Source organism: Centrocercus urophasianus, unplaced genomic scaffold, assembly GCF_019232065.1.
Source record: "Centrocercus urophasianus isolate 14NV4802_14NV808 unplaced genomic scaffold, USGS_Curo_1.0 seq_11, whole genome shotgun sequence".
Taxonomy (NCBI): domain Eukaryota; kingdom Metazoa; phylum Chordata; class Aves; order Galliformes; family Phasianidae; genus Centrocercus; species Centrocercus urophasianus.
In genome coordinates, this window is record NW_024884253.1 from 48,829,194 (window position 1) to 48,855,359 (window position 26,166).

General features: G+C 37.9%; 1 protein-coding gene across 4 annotated transcripts in view; it reads left to right on the plus strand.

The window, feature by feature from the left end:
• The window catches only part of ANKRD12 (ankyrin repeat domain 12), a 61,643-nt gene that overhangs the window by 3,299 nt on the left and 32,178 nt on the right, over window positions 1-26,166 (plus strand). For all 4 annotated transcript variants that reach the window (XR_006171246.1, XR_006171244.1, XR_006171247.1 and 1 more), the window contains exons 2-3: window positions 15,345-15,481; window positions 23,320-23,467. Coding sequence is in view for 1 of the 4 variants with exons in the window: in XM_042833705.1 (XP_042689639.1) it covers window positions 15,395-15,481; window positions 23,320-23,467 (235 nt within the window). In the remaining 3 variants the exon portion in view is untranslated. The remainder of the gene's footprint in view (window positions 1-15,344; window positions 15,482-23,319; window positions 23,468-26,166) is intronic.

Consider the following 26,166-nt stretch of genomic DNA (forward strand, 5'->3'; position numbering starts at 1 on the left):
TTAATGGATATCTGGCCTTTCAAACTATTCAAGCTCTGGTTAGACAGATAGCTTCATGAGCCACACTGCAGAAATATCTTTCTCTTGTTTACATTCGCTTCACGATCTTGTTCAACAAAGAATGCTAACTGACAGAAATCAGCTTTCTGTGGTGCTCTGTGTTTTTCTAGCAATCTAATTTGGGTTCTTACAGTTTGCAGATAAGAGAAAAAGGGGAAAAATTGTTTCCTAGTATTTTCTTTTGAGAAGAGCGAGCTCTAATATGGTATTGACAGTCATATTACTTCTTAAAACTTAATAAATAAATAAATATAAAATCTTGTCTTGAAAATAGCTTGTTCTATGTCTTCCTACCCTTCAACTTCCCAGTGACATAGGAACATTAGTGAGGGTTGAGTGCGTTACTCACTGTAGTTTTGCAGCTCTGAATAGTTACACTGTATGCAAATGAAGTTCTAACTAATCTCCTTTCCTCTCCATCTGTTCCACCACTTTCTCTTCCACCAAGAAAAATTATTTCCGTAAGGGAACTTACTTTATTCTGTTGCTTATATGATGCATGGTGATGGCCATGAGACGGCAGTAAAGGCTGCTGGAAGTTTTGCATGCCTTCACAAACTAGCCAGGACAAAAACCTCAATTATACAGGGAGAGCTGTAAGTCTAGCCAGAAGATTGATTTTTTTTTTTTTTTTTCTTCCCTTCATCTGCTGTTTGAGATTTCACCAATAATCAGGCGCACATGAACAAGCCATTTACCATGCTGGATCCTGCTGAAGTTGAAGGACAAGGAATGGGTTGGGCAGTTATCTGCTTTTAGACCATGAAGGGCTTCTGTGTGCTTTAGGTGGTGTTTCTTCTGCAGTGCTGCAGGTCAGTTGTGGGTCTTCCTGTTTCTATATTAGCATTAGCTAATTATCAGAGAAGCTAATGAAGGCTTAAATGGAAATTACAGAGATTCTAGGAATATTGTGTAGAATGGACCTGAAATCTCTGGGCTTGCAGGTCTTTACTAAGTTTCTAAAGGGATTGTAGATCCTTGTAGAGGAAATTTGAACTTGGTCATCTACTTGCTTTAAGCTTTTCTTTGGCAAACATTGTGCTGATGGAACAGCCTTAGCTGACCAAGATTTATTTTGTTGCATCTTTAGGGAATAGGCAGTAGATCAAAACTGAAGCTTACAACTCCACTTCTCCATTTAGCTTAAAGGGAGTATCATTATGTTCAGCATCTGTGCAGGTGCTTCCTTTGAGCCCGGAGCTCATCCTAAAAAAGAGTCAAGAGGAAGCACCTGTGAACATGCAAGTTTTTTAGACTTTGTAGATCAAAAGGCAAGACTCGTCATGGATTTTGCAATATGTGTCTTCAGCTCCTGACGCTTGGGCAAGCATGACTCCTTCCTTTTCTCTCCCAGACTAGGTTTCCTCTTTATAGGATCAAGAAATTCCTTTATTTGGAGAGACTGTCTAGAATGAAGAGAAAGCCCATCAGGCACTCTAGAGCTTGTGTATGTCTGCTTCTCAGAGTAAGGAGATGAAGGTTTTTCCACGTAGATGTTTATTTTGACAGCAAGTATGGGCCTCAATTAAAAATAAGATGCTTCCCGATGTGTATTCTACACAGCTGTCTTAATGATGTGATTTAACTTGACTCTGCCATCAGTGCTCAGAAGCTGCATGGGTTCTTTGTTGGAATAAATGCTGCCCTGACTTCATGGCATAAATTGCTGGAGAATGTAACAGACTTAAACCTTTTAATATGCTGAGCATATCGGCAGGAGGAGAGAACTGCCGGTGGACATGCAGCCTCTGAGTTAAAGAACAGCTGTGTTTCTAATTCACGGAACGGAATCGTAGCCTTGCTGAGATTGGAAGGCACTTCTGGAGGGCATCCAGTCCGTCCCCCTGCTCAGAGAAGGGCCGGCAGAGTGGATTGCTCAGAGCTGTGTCTAGTTGAACCTGGAATTCAGCCTAACTGTGTGAATAAAATGCTGCTAGGTTTAGCTAGCCTGTTGGGATTCCTTGCTGAAAGCTTGATAGATTCTAACCCTGTCAAGTGGCTTTCTTTCAAATAGAACTCTTCCTCCGTCTCCCTCCCTCCCTGCCCAACTGTTATAGGTAATGAAATTAGTCAGGAAAAATACATTTTTAGTCACCAGAGGATGCAGCCTCGTTGCATTACTTGTTTTGTGGTAGTTTTGTCAAGCTGTGGTACGTTCTGCTGAGTTCTATTTCTCAATGAAGTCTTGTTTTTTTTTTTAATATAAATGACGAAGTGCTTGCATAAGAAAGACTTCTTTGCACTTCATCTTGCTTATTAAATATGCAGTCTGCAGTTTCTCTCCCCCTTTCCCTCCTCCCCCAAGAAGACAAACACCTGTATTTATTCTCTGTGTTGCTTGTATTGGCACATAACTAAGGTAAGTCTCTTGCAGTGCCTGCAACTCACACTAAGCTTCTGAGTGGAAAACTGAAAGTGAAAGGACCTTATTTTCTACTGCAGAAGAAGATAAACAATAAATATCTAGAGCATAAATACTGATAAGAGTATTTCTTCTGATATATTCGTCCGAATATTGATAATACTTGAAAAGAAGCTGATAATGTTTTTGACCCAGCAGAATCCTCTCAAGGAGAAAAACAAGTATTTCTTCCAGCAGTTGTATTTGTGATTCTCATTGTCATCTGCTTTCTTGCCAGCACTTCCTGGCAGAACGATCAGCCATATGTAAAACCAGTAATGCTTGTGTCTTCTGTGAACAGATGTGGGGTTGGTCTTGGAGCAGAGAAATGGGTGTGAGAGTAAGCAGTGCTGACAGGCATCCTTCAGGTTCAGCCGGCTGCAGTTCCCTACTGGCCCACAGGGAGAAATGCTGTAAGGATGGTGTCTGTGAAGGAATGATATCCTGTGTCGCTAGGTGGGAGCTGCTCCAGCCCAACTGGAATGGGTGTCAGTATCAGTGACTTCTGTTAAGCAGGTTTGTCACTGTTCTGGGGAGAGGGAATGCTTTTGTTGGCTTCTTTCTGTTTTGTTGTTGATGCTGGTAGAGATATCCCTGTTCTTAAATGTATGCTGCTTGCACCTTGTATCTCCTAGGCAGGGAGAGGTTGTGCACCTACCTATATGCATAAAAAGAAACTTTTACACAAGTCTTTTGAGATCAGAGAGGATATTTTGCTTCTGAATCATTCCAGGCTGTTCTTTGAAGTAAACATCATCTGGTCAGTGCTATGCAGGTACCATAAATTTCAGCTTTAGTATTTTAACCTGCTTCACTTAAAATCAGTTTTGCAATAAGGTGTTAACTCAAATGCTTTGAATGCAGCACTTTTCTCAGATATTAAAAGTAAATTAAATTAAATAGGAGAAAAGATAGTGTCAGTAGAAGCATCTGCCTCCTTTATCTCTTTGTTGTTTTTAGAAAGTGAGACAGTACTGAATTACTGATAATGATTCTGCCATTCTTGGAACTCTCTGGTATGCCATTTTTATACAACAGATTTCATCATTTTATGCTTTTTCAGTTTCTTTGCAAAAATTATATTAAGATTATGGTTTTGAAAGTTCATTTGCAATGTGCTTAATCAGTCCTCGTGCTTTATTATTAAGCAAACCTACAGTATAGCAGAGGCTTTTCTGAAGGAATAGGTAGTGTTGTAATCTAATGTTGGTAGGACTTGCATTCTGGAAGTATGTCCTCAATAGAAGTGTCTATAGAATTGAGGTATACATCAGAGGCTACCTGTTGTACAGACATTTCATGGCTCTGTAGATTTCTTTTAGTAAACAACTAAGTAGAATTGTTGAGCATCCAGTCCTTTGATAATGACACCTTTTTGGATACTTGGGCTGTAACAGTTAGTATGCTTTTGTGAGGCACTAAAGTAGATGTGAACCAACTAGAGTCTAACATGTTTGCTTTCTTTATTTCCTCTATTTTCACTTATCTACATGGGAGGACATAAAAGATCATTTATGGATAGCTGGGAACCTTTTCCTCTGTTATATTCTGTTCATAATTTTTGGCTTTTATATGCTAAGCACAGCACCTGTGAGGATATTTTGATAATTTTCTGATTTTCAGTGCTTTGTTAAGAAATAATAGTTATTAATTCCATGTGAGCTTGGACATCTGATATCAACAAATTGGTTTTAGTTTTTCATAACCTTGATGTGCAGAGTGACATTTGCAGTGGGAAGACCTCAGAATCTTTTTGATTCTTGGGTTTTTTTGAAGAGGGTGAAGGAAGGAAATGGGAGCGTGTTACAAAAGTGAAACAAGTGCTTTTTGTCCTGATCTGGGTGTCTTCTTTTTAGTTCAGTATCACTAACCTTCATGTTACACTGTGTCAGAAGTGCTGTCTGCCATATGCTGGAATAGCATTGATGGTTTGTCTTTCTGAGGTGGTAGGTCGTGTTTATGCTTCGACTTTTTTGGTGAGACTCCACGTTGTTTGATGGGTAGAGTGGGTCTCTGGGTTAAATCACAAAGTGTCAAATACTGTTCGAGAGGAGTCCTAGTGGAGTAGAGATTGGAAAGGTTCTAATTTAGGAAGAGGTTGCAGGGAGAGGATCCCTGAAAGTCGGTGGTTTTGTCATCTGTTTTGGAAAAACTATAAGGTACAGGCTTTTTAGGAATATTTGGTAAGTGTTCTTCTCACCTGTGGATAACTTGGAGACTCTTCTACCTTTTCTGTTTCGCAGCAGCTGCTTACAGTAGTTGAAACTAGTAACTAGTAGCTGTTTTTGTTCTAAACAAGTATGAAGTGCTGTGTAAGAAGAAATACTCTGAAAAATCAAGTCTTCGGTATGTGGTGCATGTAACAAGTTACTAAAACTCTTAAATTTTTCTGTGAACTGAAGTTGCTATCTGTAAAATGGAAGAAGTAAAGTGTTCTGATCTTCCAGCAGAGTAATGGAAATAAGTTAACGCCCATGAAGGCAGGAGGAGCCTGAAACTTCTTAGTTTCTGTTTTAATTTATGGCTAGTATGTCTGTGGTGCTGTCCAATATAAGGTTCCTTCTTGAAAAAGGGGCTTTTTTTGGTTTGATTTTCTTTGTGGGGTTGTTTGTTTTTTGTTTGAACGTTCTTTCCTTCGCTCTAGGAAAGCAGTAGTCAAGGCAGTGTGAAATAGCAAGGAATACTCAAAGTCTGAGTGACAAATAGGTTATTTTCCTCTAGAAGCAAGTGAATCTTTCTGTGTGTTTCTGGCTGGTGGTTCCTCATCAATTTGTCAACATTTTTTGTATGGCAAAAGAAGCACGTTTCTTCAGTTGTTGTGACAGCGCTGCAATTGCCAGTAGTAAGAGTGATCACAGAAGGTTGAAGTCCACGTTTTGCCTTGAGTGTTACTTAAAATACTTCAGTGGGGGCACTCGGGGCCAAGGTAGTGTCTCAGTTCAGAGGGAATTTTTAGCAAATGAAAGTATTGCTGAAGGCCAAAGACCAACTTGGAGTTACTGGATACTGTAGAGCTGTTTTGTTTCGTCTTTTTTATTTATTTTTTTTTTAACTTCCAGAAGCAAATCAGTGTCAGTGTGTTGGTTTAATTCTAACAGGTAGATTATGGAAGTAAAACTGTGATGTGCAGCACTACTGCAATAGGTGTTTCGGTTCTTTCTTGGTTGGTGTTTAAGTGTTGTCCTAAGTAAATGTTCCAGCCATCCAAACTGAAAGGGTCAGAGGCATCTTTCTAATGATGAGATGTGCTGTGACAGGAGCAATCTCTCTTGCTCTGATTCACCTGTTATGGGAGGATGGTGTTATCTGTAGTACCTTTAAAATTCTACTCCATGCCTCCAACAGATCTCTAAGGCGTGTTCATGGGTGGTATTTTAAATGAGTGAATAAGATGTTGTAAATGAAATTTGGGGCCAGTGTTCTCTCTTTCTCATGTTATGCTACTCGTATAATAACCCTGTTGCGTGATTTATAGGTGCCTACAGTTGGTCAAGAACAGGAAGGCTTGTATTTGCCAGGGTTCCTGTTAGCAATTTTTTCCTCCTTAGGTAGTAGCCTGCTCTTTGTAAGGTGTGAGAGGAGCTGCAAACATCTGACTGACCAGTCAACTACAGGACTTAAATGACCTCTCAATATTTCTTCTAACACCAACTATTCCATAATTACTTAAGCTTTTGTATTCTTCAGTAAGTATGTATTTCATTATAAATTTCTCACTTCTTAAAAGTATCTCTGGATACAGTCATGCACTTTAATATAGAGTATTTGTTAGAAAGAGGCTATGAAGTTTTAAATGCATTGAAAGTAAGTTGTAGGGTATTGTGAAGTGTCTGCAGCTTGAAACTAAGCATAGGTAAACTCAGGCTTTTAAAACACAGAGTTGAAGACATTCTGGGTAGGAATACAACCAAGTGCAACAAAATCTCAGCAGAGATTCTAGTTTCTTTTCTGAATAGGGCTGAGTTGTACGTCCTCATTTTTTTGCTCTTCCTAGTAGAAATTCCTAGACTATTAGATACATTCTTTATTTTGGTAGGAAGTAGTGGTTAGTTCCAGCTGAAGTACTGGAAAATCTTTCTTGCTGCCTGAGTGTCAGCTGTTTTTGGGGACTTCATCCTTCCCCTGTGTAGTGCAGTCTGGCATGCTATGAGAAGGTACTTTAGAGCATATATATAAAGCTGTTTTGGAGATAGTGTGTAGTCACTGCCCATTCCTATTTCGCTGTGCAAGGGCACCTTTTTAAAATGAGATTAAAATATTTTGTTTTTCTTAGGAGTTATACAAGTCTTTCTGTAATGTATTTGAATCTCAAATATTTCTACAATTCAAATTAAAGTGTAGAAATGCACTCTGATAGGATAAAGTCCTTTGATCTGTTCCATATATTAACTAGGATCTGAGGAATCTCCAAATACACATTCAAGTCTTCTCACAGCATTTGGAAAAGGTGTGTTTGTGTTAGATGGTTGCTTTTTTGCTTCTATCAGCTTGTGTAAAACAGAGAGAATTACTGTGGAGAGAAGGGAGTAAGGCACTTCATAAGAGGTTGCAAAATAGTTGTAGCAGTGGAGTAAAACTGATCTCAGTGTTGCATGTTCTAGCCACAGTCATTTCAAATACTGTGCAGGTCTTAAAGGAAGATTCTAATAATGAAGATTTCCCCATTTGTAGACCAAAAGTGTTTTGTCATTTTGTCATCAAATTCTGCAAAATCTGCCAAATTTGTGACTCGTGTCCGTACTGGGTACTGCATTTACAATTAATTCTGCAACAGACTGTTGCCTTAGGCACCGTTAGTTTGAGAATATGTGTTAGATGGCAGTTCTTTCACTGTAACTCTGACACTGGAATCTGCATGGGCTGAACTGTTGTGATTACGTGTGAGAAGAGCTTGTGAATATTTCAAAAATGAGAATGTTCTGCCATCTTTTGCCTGTAAAAGATGCGTACAGTGACTTTTAGGCGCCGTGCTTTCCAACAAATAGAACTGGTGTGCTGCTTAAAGCCAGTGGTGTTCATCCACTGGTTACTGCTAGAGAGCAGAGCTGCCAGTATAATGAGACACCACGCAGTGAAAGTCAAAAAAGGGCCTGGTAAATTGTTCCGTTCACTGTATTTGATGGTCCTTTAGTATGCACCGTATACAAGAAGTGTATCCTAAATAAGTTTTCCTTTAAGCTTATAAAGGGCAGCATGTTTCTGGCCTGTAGCCGGAGGCAGGCTTGCCAGGTTGGACGTACGTAAGTGTATATTTAGTCCATTCTAGCTGTCTAACACGTTACATGTTTTTGGAAAAAATCTGTTAGTGTAGAGATCTCATACCTAGAGACTTTACCTTTGACTTTAGCATCTTGGGAGTTTGATTGTTCAGTAAACCTTCTCAGAAGGAATGTGTGCAGCACATTCAACCTTGGCTGCTGAATAAAACCTTGATACAGAGGCTAGTACTTTTGTGGCTACGGTCACCGTTCACTTTGAAATCACAGAATAGTATTTTGTATAATGTTCTAATGAGATCTTTAAATGGGATAGGCTTACTATTCGAAGGCCATTTTTCATAGCAGGTTTGTACCTGATCCTTTTGAAGAAGGAAAGGGCTTGGCCACCTATTGGAAGGATCTTCTTCCTCTTTTCTGAAGTGAGCTGTATTACAGAGCATAATTTGGGGAACCTGTCTGTTTCTTGACTGGCTGACATTGATTGACGCCTGCTTTCTGTAGAACTTGTTAATTTCCAGGTGATCAGAGAGTATACAAATTGTGAGAGTGTCACAGTATGTCTTTGAGTGAAATTATAACTTATCTGGAAGATGTCCCTCCATATACCCTGTTTTTGGATCTGAGCTTTCTCTACTATGGCAAATAGATAAAAAGTGTGAGATGAAGTGGGTGGTGTAGCTGTGCATGTGAAGAAAATGGACGGGGGAGTGGGATAGGAACAGACAGAAAAGGACAGGTTGGGTGGAACCAGCAGAATGCTGTGTCTAGGTCTGTTAAGCCTCTGCTGCACCTTCTTAAAGCAGACGTGACTTCCATCATCTCTGTTTTTGTGTCATTTCTCACTTGCCTTCCTCCTGACTTTATTCCCAGTGTTATTTCTGTCTTCTGATAATGCCGCTCACACCTTCTTCCAGCACTTGCCTCCTGCTAGTTGCAGTTATTGGTTGTGACATGAAGTCCAGTTGTTATCTTGATGGAGATTAGTAGGTTTGAAACACTGAACCATGTGTAAGTTCCCTTCTTAAGCTCTGAAGTGCAGTTGTTGGTAGATATGTTCCATGCTCTGGGCAACATCCTGTCCTCTGCTTTCGTCTTGTCCTTTCCATAAAACACAAGCAGCATCTAAGCCTTCGTTTCTCCACGTCTATCCAAGGAGTTATTGGAAAGCTGATGACAGTGACTGAGTTGGTCATTCTCTGTTCAAATTGAAAGTGGATGCAATACTTGAGATTTTTTACAGAGCCACAGGAATGCCAAGACGTAGGTATTTCTGGCTTGTGTTCCACATTGAGGGGAAAATAATCTTGTGTGATGATCATGGGGATGTACTGTGCTCTCCTCCCTACTGGTCCTTTCCTACCTATCCTCTCAGGTTTGTATGTCTGCTATTTCCTCATCACAGCTGTATTCTCTTGTTATGATAGTCTGAACCTTTGCTTGCTCGCAGGCATACTGTGTGGGAATTACCAGGTCGAACTACAGCTGTTATAGGTGCGATGCTTAACTTGCTGAGCCAGAAAAGCACCGTTCTGATCTGCTGGGCTTTCCTCTGCTCCTAGTAAATGCTGCGTCTTTGCATATTTGGACCTGAATGCTCTTTCTCCGCTGTTCCATTTTCTTGGTCTTGTTCCTCTTAGCACGTCTCCAAATCCATACTAAAATATCTCAAATAATGCTCTTGTTCTGCCTTCTTACTGGACATCACGGATGACAAAGCAGATACTAATGATCCCAGTTAAGGCATGCACTGAAATCTGACTGGAATGTGTTTTGTTGTATAGCAGAGGGTTGTGCTGGAGTAACTGTATAGAGTTTATAATGATTTCTGGAAGAAGAAAACTGACAGTGCTGCTACATGTCCCTACGTGATATTTTGTGTATCACTGGCACTGCTAGTTTGTTAATCTCTCCTTTGGAAAGAAAGCGCTTCTCTAAATTGTTTGCTTAGAGATGCTATTACTGTGAAATGAAATGCTTAAGCCTTTTGCCCTTTCCTGATGGAAAGTGAGTAGGGAGGAGGAGAAACTACAAGAAGCCAGAAGGCATTCAACTTAGTGAGATTAATATGTTTTGGTAATAACTTTTTGGTTAAATTCTGCTCCTTACACTGTGTGTGTGTGTGTATATATTTAATGCACAGTTTTCTGTGGCTTTTGTTCCTTTGTGCTGTTTCTCTTCCTTTTTGCCGAGAGCAACTGGCCTCCACCGCCTTTGTTACTCCCACCAGCATACTGATAACATTTGGTGTGGCTGGGCTGGGGCTACCAACATGCTTTATAATTAGCCAATATGTACATACAGATTGGATTTCTTCGAGCAAAATACTGAATGTTGACTTTTTCCTACCATGCCCTGGCTGTTCTTGGGCTTCTCTCTTGCGCTCATCCACCAACTTTTTGTCTTCCTTTCTTTAACAGACTTTCAGTATCACTGAGATCTAGGTCAGATCAGTCATTTTGAAATAAATTTGAAAGAGAGAAAGTCTTGAGGTGTGGGAAGGAGGAGATGATGTCTAAGAAGATATCTGTATCAGTGCCTTGGGGTGAATCAGGACTGTACTTGTAGAATAACTGTCTGCAGCGTTTCTCCTTGCTGTAGTTCAGTTTGCTCTATGGAGTAGCTTTGGTGCTTGATTTCTCCTAGCCAAAGCTAAACTGAGAGATGCACTCAGGAATGTGCTGAATGGGCTTCAGCCTTTGAAGTGTGTTTAGTACATGGGATTGCACTAGGCCTAGTCCTGAGCAAAACTGCTACATGTGGCAAATGTGAAATTTGTGCTACTCTACAGATCTACTCTTGAAATGCAGCATTTCTCAGTGATGTAGTTGTAGCCTCAGCTGTCATTTTTGAAAGTCTAATTTTAGCAAAACATTCTGGACTACTCCTGTCAAATATTTATAGCAGAAATTTTGTACAGTTGATTCACTGTTTTCCAGTCTGGAGTAAATCCTTACTGGAAGAGAGGTGGTTTGGTTTTTGTTTTTCTTTCCCTTCTGCAGATAAAAGAAGGGAGATGCAGAAGAGTAAAGGCACCTTATGGTAGCTTCCTTGTTTGTGTTTTTTTTTTTTTTTTAATGCATATGCATTCTAGAGCTCAAGGATAGGTGTAGTGCTTGAGTTTGGAAGCCATTGGTGAATCACCCACATGGGTGCAGCTCAATCACATGGGCCTCAGTTTCTCAAGAAACTGAGCTGAAGGTAAGAAGCTCTTCAAAGGGTTTGAGCAACAGCAGCAGCTCTGTTGGAGTTCTGCATACTTTCCTTGTTTCTCATGTGTGAAGGCATGCCCTTGCCTTAGTGCTCAGTGTAAGCTTATGCAAAGCTAATATAGTGACTTGAAGGTATTAGGGATTTAATGTAACTTCAGTTTTCTGTAGCTGGTTAACTGAAAATCTTGTTTAGGTCAAACAATCCTAGATAATTTGTAGATCTGTTAAAATGCATATCCTTGGTACTTTAATGAGAAAAATAGGGATTTTTTTAACTTACTTTAAGGAAAATTAAGAGAAAAATTTAATGTGGCATTACAAGTAATAGGATGCTGACAGTGGATAATAAATGGGCTGGAAAGACATCGAGTCATAAAGACCAAGCAGTCAGAGTATCTGATTTTGTTATATGCAGGGAAGTTTATTAAGCAGGAGGAAGCTCTTGTGTTTTATTGAAAGCATGAGAAGGATCCATTTGTAAGAGGAAAAAGTGCAGTTGTGCTCTCTATCTGACCAAGTGTTGAACTGCTTGTTTTGACGGTGTTGTGACAAAGAAAAATAATTTGGATGTAAAGAATGTAACTTTCAAATGTAGCATTCTGATGATTTGAAATAGGCCATCAACACTTCCTTGCTGAACCAGTAATTAAATTAAGAAGCATCACTGAAGGAAGCTCAAAGCAGGCAGTTATAGGTTTCCCTAGAAAAACCTGCTAATGTTCTACATTTTCACTTTGAATGCAAATGTGACTGTGTTCAGAACATGAGTTAAAATGACACTATTTAAAAACAAAACAAATTTAAAAAAAAAAAAAAAAAAAAAAGGAAAAAAAAAACAGCAGAAAAAAAAATTCCTGTGTAGCAAGACTTGAAAGGACACATAGGGATGCCATGCCTTTCATGAAGGCAGAGCTCTTATTCAGCTCATGTGGTTCAGCCCCTACTGTGAGAAAGACTTGTAAGAGGAATGGAGCCAAGCTGATGTTAATAAATGTTACTAAGCTCTCACTTAGTTGGGCTTCTCACTGTCATAAGCAGAAGGATATAGGGGAGGGCATTTCAAGCCAGGAAGGAAGGATAATCAAAGCAGGAATGGAAGTAACTTCAGGGAGTCAAGTAGTGTAGGTATAAAGGAAGGAAAGAAAATGCAATGAAAGGAGGGCAGAATATGCAGTCAGAAATAATTAATGTAATAGTTCTTACATATTGTAAAGTTTGAAGGTAGTTGTCATTATATGAAAATATTGACAGGAAGGAGGCCCTTTTGTTACATTATCAAAATAAATGGCAGTTTCAGTTTATGAGCAGTACTGTTACTGAAATGATTTTTTAAAAAAATTTTATTTGCAAAGTGGTTACTGAAACAGTGATTTTTGGAGGTTTTGCAACTGAAGGTTAGGATTTGAGAGACTAACTGAGCAAAAGCATATTTGTAGCATATGTTTTCTTTATAAGCCCAGCAAAACAGCAAAAATACTTGCTGTTAATGTTAGTACTGTGGGTGTTGGATAACCAGCAGTCGCTGTCAGTGAGGATACTAACTCACTGCATATTGTAGAAAGAAATGTTTTTCATGAAATAGAAGAGATTAATTTTAATGTGCTCTCCACTGACTTGATAACCTTTTTTGTTCCTGCAACTGTTAAAAAAAAAAAACCACAAACAAACAAAGAAAAAAACCAACACCAACCTACAAGGAATGAAAGGCATGGAAGTATCCTTTAATAATTACTTTAATAATTTTCTTTGCCACTAGTGCTGCATACTGACACTTCCCTAAATGAGGAGATACGCTACTCTGTTGTGTCTTGGGTAGGAGCAGAGTAGTAGGAATTTCACTATATTCATTTTTTATATTGACATAGTCATAGACTCGTAGAATGGTGTGGGTTGGAAGGGACCTTTAAGATCATCTACTTCCAACCTCTCTGCTATATGCAGGGACACCTCTCTCCAGACCGGGTTGCTCACAGCCCAGTCCAGCCCTGGCCTTGAATGCTTCCAGGGAGGCATTTACAGCCTCACTGAGCAACCTGTTCCAGTGTCTCACCACCCTCACAGTAAAGGATTTCTTCCTAATATCTAGTCTGAATCTACCCTCTGCCAGTTTAAAGCCATTTCCCCTTGTCCTATTGCTGTCTGCCCTCATAAAAAGTCTCTCCCCAGGTTTCCTTTTTCTGAGGTCGAGATTCAGGTTATTGTAGGTGTGAGTTTAATTAGAAACTTCCTGTTTTTTATAAGCTTATGGTTAATATTGAAAGAAGATGCTTAAGTGTGGAGAAAGGAAGGAAAGGAGCAGACTTTACTTAGCATGGCATTTACAGTTTTCTGACATTTAAATTGGGCATTTTGAACTTTTCTTCCCCCCCTGTTATGCAGGAATAAGGAAGTAAGATGATACTTTGTAATGTACTTCATTTTCATCTTAACCAAGTATTCTGCAAGATAATTTCTCATACGTTTAGGTCTTCTGGAGGGAGTGGAGGGATAGAAATATGTTTAAATCTGGAATTTTTGAGTGGCAGGTCTAGCACATAATATGCTAGAATATACCAGTTAGTTACCTGCATCAAACCAAAATAGCAGCCCTGGTCCTATTACAGTGGCAAATTCTCTTCACAATGTTCCCAAAAATCTTAGCTGTAAAGCAGCAAGAAAACATCACACCTGAAACAACCTAGCTGACATTAGCTAAATAATTACTACTAGATTCAGTAAGACTGTGATCCTCAAAATATTTATAGCGTGATACGTCAGCTCAAAGCTCGAGGTGTTTCATGGGTCTTTTTAAAATGAAGTCAAATGCAGTTTTAATTTTCACATGACCTTTTCCTCTTGGCACTCCTACAAGTGCAAGTCAGACGAATGAGTTCAGCAGATGATTTTGTAGGGGTTTTTGGTCATGACACTGTTCTTGCTGTAGGACATACTTTTTTTCTTAGATCTCTTGGTTTTCACTCGGAGCTGGAATTGGCTTTTGAGTTTTAGCTAAGCCACAAATGTTACCACGCTGTGGGATTTATGAGGAGCAGTCCATAGTGTCTTAGCAATGTGCTTGACTCTTAACAAGCCTGAGCAGAGTGAAAGAACCAACAGCACACCTCCGGAGAGTTGAAATGAGTGCTCGTGACCTTCTCCAAGTCAGATGAGAGATCTTGATACACATTTCTTTAGGTTAAATTTCTAATGTTATTTGACAGATTTCCTTCTAGCCTTTTGTTTAAGTGGATAGCTGAGTTTGCCCTGCTTATTCACAGCTCATTGTAGCTCATGCCTTGGCAACTGCCTTAACCAGAGAACATGAAGAGAAGTGTTAGATCTTCTCTATTTTTTTTATTTTTATTTTTTTGCAATTCAGAATTCATAGTGTTTGCAATATTTCTTTTTTTTTTTTTGTCTTGACTCTCTTTCTTATCATAGTGCTTCATGGCTTGTGTAGTAAAAATTCTAGTGTGCTGACAGGATATTTTGGCCCTTCAGCTTACCATAACTTTTTTCTTTGTATTAAAATCTTTGTGTCTCCTAAAAAGATAATAAATGATACTAGAAAGCACCAGACTAGATATTGCTGGCAGTGTTGTAAGTGAAAAGCAGTTTTCTGTGATGTTCCTGACAAAAGTTTTTAGGACAACTTGACTTTCCCGTCAGGTTTTACAAGCTCTTAGCTTATGTTGAAGCAGCAAAGTATAACAGCAAGTAACGTAGAAAATTCAGAATTCCATTCTGTGACACTTGGTGTGACACAGAGTTGAAGTACCACAGAGCTTTTAGTTTCATGCGCAGGTACCTATAATGATGGATTATGTAATTAATATGCTAGACAGTGGAAATTAAAGTTTCCACTTCCAGAAAGCATTTTAAAATCATTTTTAACCTTTTAACATTCTGAAACATTTAACATATTTTTCTTCTGATATATCTCTTGTTCCATCTGCACTTCACCAAGATGGACCGCTTTTCTAAAGTGTTTTAGATAGACAATATTTCAGTTTCCTGGACTAGAAAGATAAGCTTTTGTTGACTGTTTGGCCAAAAATGATTTTATGTGTTCTGTTGGTCTTATTGCCTATAAAACAAAGTGACATGTTGAACTGCAAAGAGAGGTCAAATACCTGGAAGCTTTAAGTCTGTCAGAAACATAGGTTAGAAGTATGAGGCACTTCAGCATCTGACTTTGTGGTTTTCTGATGCCACTGTCTCCACCGGTCGCTGTGTTTCTGGTTTTGGTTTTCACTCTAGGGTGGGAGCTGCTGCTGAACAGGGTACTTGGAGTCAGATATGGTTGTTAGTCTGGTTTTTTGGAGCAGTATTTATATATATATATATATTTATATATATCTGCTACCATTTGCTGTAACAACATTATTTTCTGGTATGACATTTTAATTTATATAATTATTTATAGAATTGGTTTTAGTAGTTGTTTTTGTTTTTGTTTTTGTTTTTTTTTTCCAGACACACAATGAACCCACTGATACAAGATACAGCTAGTAAACAGCTATAAAATGCCCAAATCTGGATCTGCAAAAACAGCTCAAATAGAAAATTCTGACAGTGATAGCACCATGGTGGAAAAACCAACTGCAAGAAAGGTAATAAAATTATATTCTTGTCTGTTTAAGTTTGGTGAAATAAAGAACATGTATTGCATCACAGCTTTTCCTGCTGTCATGAAAAATAAATACTTATCTATATTCTGATTCTGAATGCACAGAAAAAAAAATCTAATGCAGTTTTTTACATGCCTTCACATGTAAATTTGGGAACAGAATATAAGTCTTTTGTTGCAGCTTGCAACTTAGTTCAAAAGGAAGCTGAATTTTTTTTTTAATGTAAGTTAATGCATGGTTTTCATATCTTATATCGTATGAAGACTTCATACACTTACAAGAACAAGGATTCATATCTAATTTAAATTTACAATGCTTTACTCTGTAACAAACACATGAAACATTTTTGAAGGGTTGTGACAGTGCAGACCAAAGAGCAAACAAGTGTCTTAGGTTCCTCCTTCAAGACAGGAACTTGTTCCCTCTGCTAGGATGATTTGAAAGCCAAATGCTGCAGAAGGGTTAAGAGTAACACCTGTGCAAGAGAGTTTGTGTTAAAACTGTAAAGTCCAGTTTTGAGTGATGGAAAATGAAAGGATATGTGAGACCTAGTAACACTAGTGAAAATAGTTTGTTCATAAATGTAAAGTATCCCATCACTTTGTAACTTCTTGAATATTGTTGCAAATAACTCAGTTACTGCTATAGTTTAGCTCTTATGTATAACAAAAGATGCAGTTCACAATAAGAAACATCATTCTAAGTTGTGTTTTGCCCCGCGGAGACAATCCATTTCTCTCCAAAGCAATGTTTAAAGCTATGTTTATAAAAGGAGTCTGTGTCTGTATTCATACTTACTGTTATGTTGAAGTCCAAGTTTCCTGCAAGACCACTTGATGAGTGCATACAAGATAGGGAGATGAAAAAATGGGAGAAGATTTATACAGAGCATTAGACTTTTTAGTCTCTTCTCAGTTTGTTTTATGGGCCCCAGTAAAGTGAGGCAAAGGCAGACGTTTCTGCTAGCTGTAATAAATTGCTTAGATGAAGAGGAAGACTGCGGAGTAAAATGCAGAAAGGAAATTGGCTTACTACTAAACAGGTGGAATAAAAATATTTATTTATTCCCTTCTTGTTTCTGTTTGACATATGGTCAAGTTTACTGAAATACTGGGAAATTTAACACTTAGAAAAAGAAGGGAATTTGGGGGGCGTAAAACCAGGAAGAATAGAAAGGCTACTGCAGTCAAATCTAGTGGATAGTATTGTCTTTTTATTTACTTTCTTGGAAGTAAGATGCATTTTGGCAAGCTCTTGGTTTTTATTAGTTAAATAATCAATCTGATAAAAATATTTTCTGGCATAGTATCTTGTCAATGAAGTATTTCTGAAAAAACAACAACAAACAACTTTCTGACACCCTTGAAAATCTTGATGGTACAAGTAACAACTGCAATTGCTAGAAAAACAACTCCCTCTCAAATTTGGTGAGTTTAAGAGGAAAAAAAAATCTATAACAGATTAAAATGAGTTTTCATCTTTTCACTTTCATCTAAGCAAAAATAGAGGGTTTTCTAAATTTCCTTTTTTAGTATTTCTTTGCTAAATATATGGTTTGAAAAGCTTTTGCTTATAAATGAAATGCATTTGCTTATAAAAATATATAGAAATATATGTATTCATATTTTTATAGTGCATATTGCATTTTTTTCTTCATCAGCTTTTTGGATTTTGCATACAAACAGCTCTACAGTCTAAGTTAAAAATAGATCAGTTGGTCAAAATGAGTTTACTTCTCAGGCTCCTTTTCCTCTTCTGTGCTCCATATCTGACTCTCACCTCCTCTCCCTCTTGCATGTTACTGTAGTGGAAAAATGATGCCAGTGTCCTGAAGTGGCCATTGAATCTGCAGCCACTGCCAAAGGAGCTGCCTTAACAGTGACGCTTGCTCCCAGTTCAGTATTTGCTGATTGCCTTGAGACCTTCTTCTCCAGGAATCTGCTGCCTGTGATCCCCATAAGTTGTTCCATTTCTGCTACTAACAGTAGCAGCGCGCATCTGCTGGATCATTTAACCTCCATATCCCATCAACTGCGTAAAACGTAGCAAAGCTTCTGAAACACAGATACATTCTGGCAAAAGAGAGCTATGCATAAGTAACAGACCTTTTACACGAAGTTGATGATTTTTCTGGGGATCAGAAAAATGGACATGGTGTCCTTTGTTTGTCAGCAGGTAGTGGAGGTAGAAATATGGCAAATTTTTATTTGTTTTAGAAAGGAATAAAGTAACATTCTATTTTTGTAGTCATATAAACCCCTTTCGTTGTCACTTTGGGTCTGATGAAAGGTTTGTAAAAAAGAAAGGTGCGTTATTAAAGACTACAGTACGTGAGTTAGAAATATGCACAAGTGTGCTGAGTTCAGATTCTACATTCTTCAGTATTTGAGATTAATTTTCAAAGAAATGCTGCCTTCACTGGCTAGTTAAAGACCAGGAGGAGGTGGGAATCTGACCAAAAATACGGCTATGGAAACATAATGATGAACTAATTACATTGATACCAAAAAATAAACTGGTAAACTGCTTGCATTTTTGCATTCAGACTTATTATCCACCCTGTGTAGTATGAGATGAGCAAAATGTAGGCTTTGGCTTGGGGTTGTATGATACAGTACTACTACAAATAACACATAATACGGAAAATGTGAGATGTTAAGTAAAATTACATACATTTGTGTTGCAGTTAACGTCCTTGTGTCCACTTTTTTAGTGTAATAAATGCAGTTTGGTGGCTTTGCCTTTATTTTGAGAAAAATTGAATGTATGGCAAAGATATTAAATAGTCACTTAACAGTCACACGTGCTGTTTAACACATGAATAGACAACTGGCAGAAGTATTTAGCTGGCACTAGAATAATCTGAGGATTTTCACTTGTATTAGGAAACAAACAGACAAAATGTTGCTAAAATGTGATGTTTTTTTTTTTTTTTTTGATTCAGCCTTTTATGTTATTTGAAATTCAACAGGATAACACTGAAATTTGTGCTTCAACCAGAGAAAATTCTGAAGACAAATCTGTATTGTATAAAAACATAAAAGTGGCAAAGGCTGAATTTATAGTGATAATTTTAAGTGAAATATCTTTAGAAAGTAGTGGTAATTTCTGTAGAATAGATTTTTCCTAGTATGTGAATATTTGCGACTGTTGATTTAATGATTAAAACATTGATTTTAAAAACTTCATAAAAATGTTACAGGTTAGTTAACCTAATGAAAGGGAGGGGATGATAGTCCAGGTATAAAGAATACTAAAGCAAAAGTTTTGCTTTAGTGCAGTATTTTCACAAGGAAGTATTTTGATGAATCTGAACAATTTCTTGTCTGTCCAGTATTCTTAGTGCTGTGTGACTAATGAATGACCATTTATACTGCTGTGAGGGATGTCACTGTCTAGTATTAGCATTAAAGGACCCTGAGGTCTTCAACATTCAGATGATCAGTGGTCCTTAATACAGGAAGGAAGAAAAAAAAACCACACATTCTAACTACTTTGCACGTAGCTTTGGCTTTTTTCTTTAAATTTTTATAGAACAGTGCAATCAAGCTACTTCTGCACTTTGGCATTTAAATGTCTTTTTATTTGTTTCTGTGTCCAATTATACATGTTTGTTATTGGTGCAGAAATATCTCTGAGCTACTTCTGGAGCTTAATCTCAGTGACTGTAAACGAACAGAAAATAAGTAGTTCAATTACAGATGTTCTCCTATATGCTCATAAATGCATTGTGGGCAAAGGAGTCCTGATGTAAAATTATTTTCACATGTAACAGTTTATCTCTGAAAAGAACACTAATGTTAAATGACCCCACTCCCTGGAAAACTGTTATAGAATACCCTTAGTTGGACCCACAGAGACCTACTCCTGGCTCCACACAGCCCACCCATAATTCAAAGCCTGTGTTTGAGAGCATTGTCCAAACGCTCCTTGAACTCCAGCACTCAGGGCCGTGCCCACAGCCCTGTGCAGCCCATTCCATGCCCACCGCCCTGTGCTGCAGCCCCTGTCCCTCACCCCCAGCTGCCCTCCCCTCACACAGCTCCATGCCGTTCCCTCAGGCCCTGTCGCTGTCACACACAGCAGAGCTCAGCGCTGCCCTCTGCTCCCTGTCAGGAGCTGCAGCCGCCGTCAGGCCTCCCCTCAGCTCCTCTGCTCTGTGCCGAGCAAACACAGGGACCTAAACTTACACGGTGCACTCCAGACCCTTCACTGTTACTGTAGCCCTCCTCTGGATGCCCTTGAATGGTTTGATGCCAGTGGGGCCAAACCTGCAGCCAGTGCTGGAGGTGAGGTGGCACAGCACAGAGCACACAACCCGTTGCCCGGTGGCAGTGCTGGGCCTGGTGCAGCCCAGGCTGTGGGTGGCCCTTCTGGCAGCCAGGGCACACTGCTGGCTCAGGTCTGAGCTGCTGTCAGCCATAACCCCAGATCCCTTTCTGTGGGGCTGCCCTCCTGCCTCTTGTCCACAGGCTGTACACCTATCTGGGTTGGCCCCATCCCATGTGCAGCATTCGGCACTTCTCTTGTTCAGCTTCATGTGGTTGGTGATTGCCCACTCCTCCCATCTGTCAAGATCTCTCTACAAAGTCTCTCTGCTCTTGAGGGAGTCAACAGCTCCTCCCAGTTTAGCGTCATCCACATACTTACTCGATATATCTTCAAGTCCCACATCCAAGTCATTGATGAAAGCATTAAAGAGAACTGGCTCTAAAATAGAGGCCTGCAGCACCCCACTAGTGATGCCCACCAGCCTGATATAATCTCATTTACTATATTTTTTTTGCCTCTGACCCATTTGCCAACTGCTCACCCATTATATTATGTTTTTTTCTTGCTGTGTGCTGGCTTTTTTTTTTTTTCAGGAAGATACTGTGAGAAGCACTATTAAAAGGTTTGTTGAAATCCAAAGAATTACATCAGCTGGCTTCCCTTAGTCAACTAGGTGTGTAACCTTGTCATGAAAGGAGATTAAATTTGTTAAACAGGACTTTCCCCTTGTCAACCCACGCTGGCTGTGACTAACCTCCCTAAGTAATGGCCAAAAGATATGGTATAAATGTATTCCAGTGGTTAGTATATTAAGACAAAAGGAAAATGCTTTTAGGATTTGTTTTTCCTTTCACAGCTGATAAAATATTTAGCTTTTATTGGCTATGAAATTAGCTTAGCTCCTGAACAGAGGAATGTACTGAAGTTTCTGTTGTTACAAGACTTAATCTTTAATACTTGTCCAGTGAAAGTTGATACTATGCTTACTATGCTGTTCTAACAACCAGTGCATTGCTATGTGAATTAGTTATATTTTCAGGTATTTTCAGAGCTTAAAAAAGTAATTGAGTAACATCCACAGTAACAAAAAAGAAGCTTATATCAAATATGCTTCAGGGTACATGTATTTCTGTTTTGATTGCTTGTCTTGGGAGCTTAAATGAAAAACCGTCTAGAGTGTGTACAGCAGGCGTTCCACTCAGTGTTTGCATGAAATACTTTATAAAGGTGAGAACATAAGGAAATTTTAATTTATCTGAATTTGTACTTTAGAACTTAAATGGCTGAAAATTGGGAAGTAAATGGTAGATCTGTGGTTCAAAGCAGAAAAACATCATTCTGTAAGAAGCAAATTTCATCTCAGAGGACTCCAACAATATTTGTTCCCAAAACCATTTTAATACCATGCAGAATGTGTTTCAGTATGTAATTATCTTTGATAGATGAAAAGAAACACTTTCTTCTGAGGCTTAGTATATGTGCTAGTTTACAGATTATATGGGACTGTGTTGTCTCCTCTTGTGTATTGCCATTGATTGTAGATGTACCAGAAAATAGAGCTGGAATAGGGTATCAAGAGATTGTACTGATTGCTGTTAGCCTTCTAAGACTGCTTCTGTTAAACGGATTACAGATGTCCTTTTCATAGCATCTAGGATGGTTTTGCTAACACCAAAAATTCTTCTTGTTGCTACACCTTCCAGTGAGGCATGCATTATATGTTGAGATGTGCAGCTCTAGTTCATCCATTTGCCCCAGAGCAGAGTAAGTTGTGCTTGATTCTTGACAAACCTTGGCCAGATCTTTTCTGTAAAGCTTTAACTGGTGGAAATTTCACAGTCTCCTTGGGCTGTTTGTTCTGATACTTAATTATGGTGACTGATGTGGAGTTAGATGCTAAGTGGGAGGATAAATAACCTTTCCTTGTCTCTTGTTGCAGTCTAAAACCATTAGATGTTCTGTAAGTGTAGTGAACATGAGAATGTACAATGCCTTTCTTTTTGGAGCAATAGTTTATGTATCTCAACATTATTTTGTTTTTATTCCGTATTTTATTTGCTTAGTATTTTTCTGACCTTCCTTAGAAAATCCACGAATGTTCTAAATCACATGTAGAAAAGATAGTAGCTTTGTTGTAGTTTCATTTCACAGATCACCTGAAACTAATTAATAGATTTGTTCTGGCTGAATTTTGTACCTTGCTTGAATGCTACAGAAGAGATGTCTGTGCTGTTACAGGACCAGAAGTAGGTGAAACAGTGAATACTCACTCTTTAAGCTGAAGAGCATGTTCTAACCCATAGCACTTGCTACATCTTCTCACCTTCCTTTACTGGAAGTTTAATCCAAGAAGCTGTTAAGAGCTAATTTTAATGTGCAGTCTTGTGATTGTATAGTAAATTACTTCTAACAGTTTGGGTAAGCTTTTTTCAATTCTATTCCTTTTGTTTTGTGCTTAGACTGTTATTCAGATTAGACCATTAGAGGCCCTTTAGTCTGTTCAGTAGGCTTTATTACTTGTACATACTCACAGTGTCTATTACCTGGGGTTGCTTCTAGTTTTCTCTAATCAGAGAAGCAGCAGCCTTTTGTTTTTCAGTTTGTCAAGTGAGGGGATGTTCCTTTTCCACCTTTTGAAAATTAATTTACTAGTGTTTTTACTTAATCATCTGTTGACTAATAGAGCTGTGGAGTAGATGATGCAGCTAGTACATGGTGAAGAGAAAATGCTGTCTCTGTGTTGTCTCTTGATTAGTAAGCAAAAACATTGGGCTTTGCAGAAGTTTCTACCAAGCAGTCGTCTCACTAACTTGTTTTTGTTCAACCTTCTAGATTATGAAATATTTGAAGTTGCTGTTGTGCCCATCCTGTTTTTCTCATAAAGTATGCTTTATAAGTCTGAAATCCTGGAGTTCTGCATCTAAACATTCCAAATAACTTTTACTTGTTTTTTTCTGAATGTGATACCAGTTTGAATAATTTTCTCATAGGTTTTCTACAATCTTAGTAAATTTTATTTCAGAAGTTGATACACTACACTATTATCCTTGTTGAAATGGAGAGCTTTGTACAGGGGTGAATTTGTGGATAGGGTGGAGGCAGAGGAAGGCTCTTAGAGGTTTTTGTTATTGTACTACAGTTCACAGACTGAATTGAAGTGTGAGCTTTTAAGGTGCTTTTAATGTGATTACTGTGTTATAGTCAGAGAAGCAAACTGGGGTGGTCATTAAAGACTGTAAGACTTAGCAAACTCTTATCCAATTTGTATTGTTCCTTTGCATTTAGTCCAGGCTCTAATAATGAACAGCAGTTCTACAGTGATGTATCTGGAAATGCATAAAACACAGAAGATTCTCACTTTAAAAAGAAAAAATTGTCATTGATTATTTTAGTAAAAATACTTTAAAACATTTTGAAATGATTTACTATGTAATACACACTCTTGCATGCACATACACTTCTACATAGCACTCTTTGCAGTCTGTATGCATTATGAGACTATTCTGGTATATGCAAAAATTACTTAGTATACTTTTTATTTACATTAGAGCAAGGACAAGATTGCATCCTACAGCAAATCTCCAAAAGTGGATAGGAGTGATGTGGGGAAGGAGATGAAAGAAAAGTCTTCCATGAAACGTAAACTTCCTTTTACTATTAGTCCATCCAGAAATGAAGATCGCAATTCAGACACAGGTAGAACCTTTTTATTTCTTTGACTAATTATTTGTTGATAAAACACATCTTAATTGTGTATTATGTTTTTACAATGATTTTTTTTCCTATAGAAAAGGATAGTAAGTACAGCTGTTGTTTCTGATTGTTCCATCTCTGTCTGATAAGTTTTTCCTTCCAAGTATTACCAAGAGCTTGTGTGCTAGTATAGTTTATCTGCATTTTCTAGTTCTTTCCTAGCCTCATTCTTTTGTTTCTATTTTATTCATAAGTCTTTCTTTTCATTGTCATCTCTGTAAGTCCATTTGCTTAAGCGAGTAAACAGATGAAAATATAATGTAAGTGCCTTCATTTGAAGCCTTCTGTAGCATTTTTGGGAGAGGGAGAATGGGAAAGAAGGGGAGATGCTCTGTCCTCTGTGTAAAAGAAGTTGCTAAGTTTATGGAACTAACTGAACTACCCATGGAGAGCAAACGTTTATTTCAGTTTAATCTCCTTTGATCAGTTCAGGATGCTTCTTCCGCACAGGCAAATTGTTTTTCCTGACTTTTGTATATTCTGTTAGAATGGATTTCAGGGCTTCAAAATATGGCTCTTTTCTAGTTATAGTGAAAGAATCTGGGTGTTGTAAGTCCAAGAGTGGTGTTACTTCTTAGGTTAAGTGATTAGATATATGCCACAGTCCAGCAAGAATTCCTTTGCCAGCAAGACAATGACCATGCCCTCTTGTAAGGCCACCAGAAGATGTGTTCTCCTAGGTTCGGTACGGCAGTTTCTCATACGGTGCTTATTATACAATTTTAATTTTTTTTAAGAAAAGTTCTGTTAACATGCGTAGAATTAAATGCAAGGTAGAAGTAAATACTGATGTACATGCTGAAGTTTTGTCTAGGATTGGTTTCATGCAGATGGTTTGGTTCTTTGTTGTTACATACATATCTCTGTTAAAGAAAATATGCTATGAAATCCAAATTAAAAATAGCTGCATTATAAAAACAATACTTGTGGATTTAGAGTTCAGTTTTTAGCGTGTTTATAGAATTCTGAAGTCTTACACTATTCATAATACCAGTTGGTTCTGAAAGGACCATATTTAATTTACAAGTACACTTCCAGCATTTGATTTGTTGATTTTATTGCTTGATATTATATCGTAATTATTTTTCTTCATGGAACTAAATATATTTGGAAGTCATTTTAGCTTTTATCTCATGAATGATATTATGAAAACAGTTCAAGCAGGGTGAGAAATACTTAATAGAATAATAGAGGGCACTTAGCTTTAACCACTGCGTAGCAAACATTGCTGCTTGTTCTCTGATTCTTTGTTGACACATTGCAAATTTCTGAATGCACTGCTGCTGAGTTAGGAAGACTTAAGACTTCTTTTGCTTAAGAAACTGCTGTAGTAAACTAATGGAAAACTTTCAAGTCTAGATTTTAGATTACTTCCTTAATAATTTCATACAAGTTAGGACCAAATCTTGCTGTCTAATGCAGTCATGCAATGCCAGTTCAGATGCCTCTGGTGGCTGTCTGCCAAGAGCTGACATCTAGCACGAGCCATGCGAGGTCTGTGGCCTTCTGAAAGGGCCAATGAGACAACTACTGAATGGCACTATATGCCTATCTTCAGTCAACAGCAATCTAGTCTTAGTTTCTTTTATTGTGCAGGCTGTGTCTATTATGTACGTTGCTATTATTTGTTTGAGCAGATCTATGTTGAATGTACTGTCCTTGTTTGAATCCTAAGTTGATATCTCTCTTGCCACATCCCTGTTCTGCGATCAAAAGCTGCCACAAAAAGCTAATGCTATTGAGCTAGATAGGTATGATGAATAGATACCAAATTTAATTGCAGTGTAGCTTTAGCCCTTATTGAAGCTAATCTCCAATAATCTTACAAAACGTTCTACATGCCAGCTTTGTGTAAAACTGGTGAGATTGATGGTAGAAGAAGAAACATTTTTCATACCTTCTTTAATAAATTCTTTGATCAGAAGTTGTCCAATAAAAAGTCATCATTTGATGGAAATACCATCACTCACAATACTTAAATGTCATTTTAAAATTTTCAGTAATGTAATTGGTCAGATTGTTTTTAAATAACTCATGTTTGCATCAGAGTGAGAACAACAAGCAAGTGCTGCTGTTCAAAGAAGTTTGTTTGCTCACTCCATTTTACTAACCTGAAGAGAAAAAAAAAGTGTTTCTCTGTGTAATAAATGTAACTGCAGATTGGAAAAAATCTTTCCATTATGAAGATAAGCACAAGTGTTTCTTTTTTTTTTTTTTTTTTTTAATTTTTGTAATCTTGTTACACAGTTGACCAGCAAGAGTTACAATTAGACACTAATTTGTCTGTCTTTCCTTGGAAATTGTCTTCCAGATTTTCTGTTTACAGTAGGATGTCAATTTTGTTTTCTGACTACTTCAGTTTTTTTCTCTAAGGTAATCCAGACACAATGCAGTCATGTCTTGGACCTTTAAATGACAACTAGAAAAAACTGTTGTATGTATGTTTCACGTAGCTCTCTTATAACTTCTGCTATTTACCAATTTGTTTTCCTAAAATGTTTAGAAATTAGTTGACCCAGAATTTGTAAGTTATTTAAATCCAGAAAAATACGTATATTAGTTATCTTGGGATATAATCTGTCATGCTTAAATTGTCCTAAAATTAAATGCACCTAAAGCCCTGTTCCACGTAAATATATTAC